The sequence below is a fragment of the Curcuma longa genome, chromosome 10 (assembly GCF_044706935.1).
Source record: "Curcuma longa cultivar G26 ecotype Majalengka, Jawa Barat chromosome 10, ITB_CL_G26_1.1, whole genome shotgun sequence".
Lineage (NCBI taxonomy): Eukaryota > Viridiplantae > Streptophyta > Magnoliopsida > Zingiberales > Zingiberaceae > Curcuma > Curcuma longa.
This window is the reverse complement of record NC_133870.1, coordinates 12,544,959-12,548,419: the sequence shown is the minus strand read 5'-3', so window position 1 is coordinate 12,548,419 and position 3,461 is coordinate 12,544,959. Positions and strand designations below refer to the sequence as shown.

General features: G+C 43.9%; 1 protein-coding gene across 1 annotated transcript; it reads right to left on the bottom strand.

Annotated features, from left to right (window-relative positions):
* Nucleotides 1–1,116: 1,116 nt before the first annotated feature.
* Nucleotides 1,117–2,898, bottom strand: LOC141836224 (flotillin-like protein 1). The gene is made up of 2 exons (XM_074723666.1): nt 1,909–2,898; nt 1,117–1,807 (listed from the first exon to the last, which is right to left on the bottom strand). Exons 1-2 carry the CDS (start codon nt 2,842–2,844, stop codon nt 1,304–1,306), a joined length of 1,440 nt encoding a protein of 479 aa, XP_074579767.1. The 5' UTR covers nt 2,845–2,898; the 3' UTR covers nt 1,117–1,303.
* Nucleotides 2,899–3,461: the final 563 nt, after the last annotated feature.

The window sequence follows — 3,461 nt, the reverse complement described above, 5'->3', positions numbered from 1 at the left end:
ACATTCGAGTGGCGCAGTCGACTGACATACACAAATCGAGTACAAGAAATTCAGAAATCAATTGATGTAGTCGACTATCCACATAATAATTGACTGTTAATGAATTAGTAGTTGACTACTGATAAAGGAGAGGCATAATAGAAAATAATTATATATTTTGATAAATATGAAAGTTAGATATGCATTTTAGGTATAATAAAAATTTGATTTTGCAGTTCAATAGATTGATGATTTATGTTTGGTGTTGAGTCGACTGGGTTGTCATCTGACTAAGTTGAATTGATTGTGCAACCGATTGAATGTCTAATAAGAGTTAGAAAGAGGACTATTGATTGAGTAGAGGAAATTTACAACTGTTAAATCGTTTACACGGTAAAGTAGATCAATCGACTAAAATCAACCTGAGTTAATTGAACTAGTCATTTGGTCCTACCCGGGCTGTACAGATTACATTTAAAAATCTACTTAAATGTCAAATGTCAATGGAATCTAAAGTCCATCTCTACGAAACAATTTTAAAATCATTCCTTAAAACAGAATTTTTGAAATTCAAACCAACGACCAATGGATAAAACACCTTCTTCCCTTTCAAGTCAGCCTCCTTCCATGATTCATGCACGAGATGGATCCCATCACCGATTGAAGCCAGCGAGGATGCATGTTTCTTCTCTCTTGGCACCACATCAGTTGCTGAAGGTCCTAACACATTTTGACATTGTATTTTATATGTATATTAATTAGTATAAATTTACTAACTCAGCCCGTGAGTCAATGCCAGATGTACTTAAGCCCGTAGACCACAATTTTATCGTTCAATCCAATCTCGTTGGTTCGTCAGGCTAGGCATTGTTGATATTATAATAGTTAATAGATGATACAACCCAATTTATATCTCTAGTTGTTGGTGCTTGTAAGAGATCAAAGGTCAAATAAATAGGTGAAATAACTGTTAATAAAGAGGGAATAAGTATCAATTACTTAATATCATTTCAAATAAAATACTAGTTAATTAAAAATATATATTATTGATAGTAAAAATGACACTATAAGAAGGACTCCATATAAATCATAGGAGACTTCGTCCAATAATAATAATACCTACGCAAAGAAGAGGAATTCCACACACATTTATAATTGACCCATATATATTAATATAACACTCCTAGAGAATTCATATCTCTTGGGAGAAATATTATTGAAATTACAACACACTGCACGATTCTCAACAACAGCCGTTACAAATTCTACGGAGCTATTATCATACGACAATGCGATATAATATAATAGAATTAATATGCATCAATCAAACAGCTGCCGTCTCCGCCATTTTCGCCATCCAAGTCGGCGGCTCTATTCCGGTCTGCTCCTGCACCGTCTTCAGCAGCGGCGGCAACATTCTGTAGACTCCGGCCAACTCCTTCATCGCCCCTCCGCCTTCCACCCCATCGCCGCTGCCGTTAGTCCACACGCTGATCTTTGGTTGCAGACCACGGACGGCCTCCGCGTTAAGCCGCGCCATGTCCTGGTACGTCCCGCCGTTGATCATGAGGTAGTCTCGCAGTGCTGCATAATCTCCGCCAAGCGCCTCAAGCAGCGAAGAGATGTACAGTTTTTGTGCTTGTGCCATTGCCACCAAGCCCTCTGCCTCCTTCTTCTTGGCGTAAAGCTCTGCTTCCGCCTCATTCTGCAGAGCGAAACGCGCGGCCTCGGCCGTGGCTCTGCGCCCTTCCGCGAGCTTCTCCTGCTCATACAGGAGGCCTTCCGCTTCCTTCTGCCGCTTGTACAGCTCCCAATTTGCCTCTTGCACCTACACACAAAGCTTAAACGTAGATTCATCCTCTGCCTAATCTCGTCGAACAAATTGATTGCGCAAGCGCAATTAAGAGGGAAAGGAAAAGTGGAGCGAACCTTCATGTCGTAGTCGACTAAAGCTTTACTGAGAAATTCTGCCTTGAGCTTCTCGGTCTCCCTCAGCGCATTCCTCCGTTCCACCTCCAGTTGTAGCTCAGCTTCCCTTATAGCGACCGCCTTGGCGCCCTCAACCTCGGCCACCTTGGCCTGCCGCTGCCACTCTGCCTTTTTCATAGCCAGATCCGCGTTGGCCTCTGCCACCTCTGCTTCCCTCATGTTTTGATAAATCTTGACTTCGGATTTCACCTTTGACTCCACCTTTATCCCTTCCCCTTCTCTCTGCGTCGAGTAAATCTTCGTCTCTGCATCGATCTTGGACGCGTTCTGCTTCGTCTGCCCGTCCCGCTCCTTTGAGCCGATCTCGCCTTTCATTTTGGCCTCGGCAACGTCGACCTTGGCCTGGTTGGCGGCCTCTTGCTGCGTCTTCTGCCCCAAATAGGAGAAGTACTCGTGGTCCTTGACGTCGACTAGCTGCTTGACGTTGGCGTTGTAAATGATGAGACCGAACTGGTTGAGCTCCAGCTGAACCTTCTCGAACACCTCTTGCTTGAAGGACTTGGTGCCCTTGAAGATCTGCTCCATGGTCATGGAGGCAGCCAGAACGCGGGTCTCACCCTCGATGACACCCTGCACCAGCTCTTTAACGTGGCTGGAAAGCTTGTCGTGGGGGGAGATGAGCTTGGCGTAGAGGAGAAGGGAGTCGCGGGAGTCGACGCGGGGGCCAATAGTAAAGACGGCGGGGAGGATGAAGGGGAGCTTCTCGGCGCTCATGGCCTGGACCTCGAAAGTGTAGTTGACAGGGGACATGTCGAACTTGGTGCAGCGTTGGCCAAGGAAGACGAAGGCCTTCTTCGCCAGCTTAATATCACGAACACCATATCCGGTGATCGCCAGGTACTCTGATGCGCCAGCGACTCTGTAGGCGAACACCATTCTGATCGATTAAGGATTTTAACTAACTTTTGGTGTATATCGCTAGGATGAATAGAATTGAGATAATGAATCATGAAGTGAGAAATATGAGAGTATATTTATAGAGGAAGCAACGACCCCGCCGTGGCGTAAACGGTTGCTGGTATATAATAATAAGGTGGGCGCACAGCCGCATTAGTTGTTGAATTATTCTTGCTCTTTTTTCTTTCTTTTTAAAAGAAAAAAAAAAGGTTATATTGCAGAGTAAATGGAGAACGCAAGACTAACCACACAGGGATGGGGAAAAAGGGACTATCCAGTAGTAGCAGGGACTATTTAGTGTATATTCATCTAGTGGGTTAGACTGATGTGGAAGAGTCTTGATTGATCACTTCAATAATTAAGTTAGAGTTCTGTGAAAAAAATGAGGAAATGTAGACAAGAAAAAAGATGATACTAGCAGAGTTTTTAAAGTTGAACCTGAAATAAGGTCGTGTGTTAGGCCTTTTATAACCTGCTCAAGGCATCTCTACATCGGATGAGATAGCGCCATTATAATAACCTGCAAGGGGACTAGATCCGATAGCCGTTTCTATTTTACCTTATGTGTAACAAAAGAGGTATCTGAGGGGACCAAG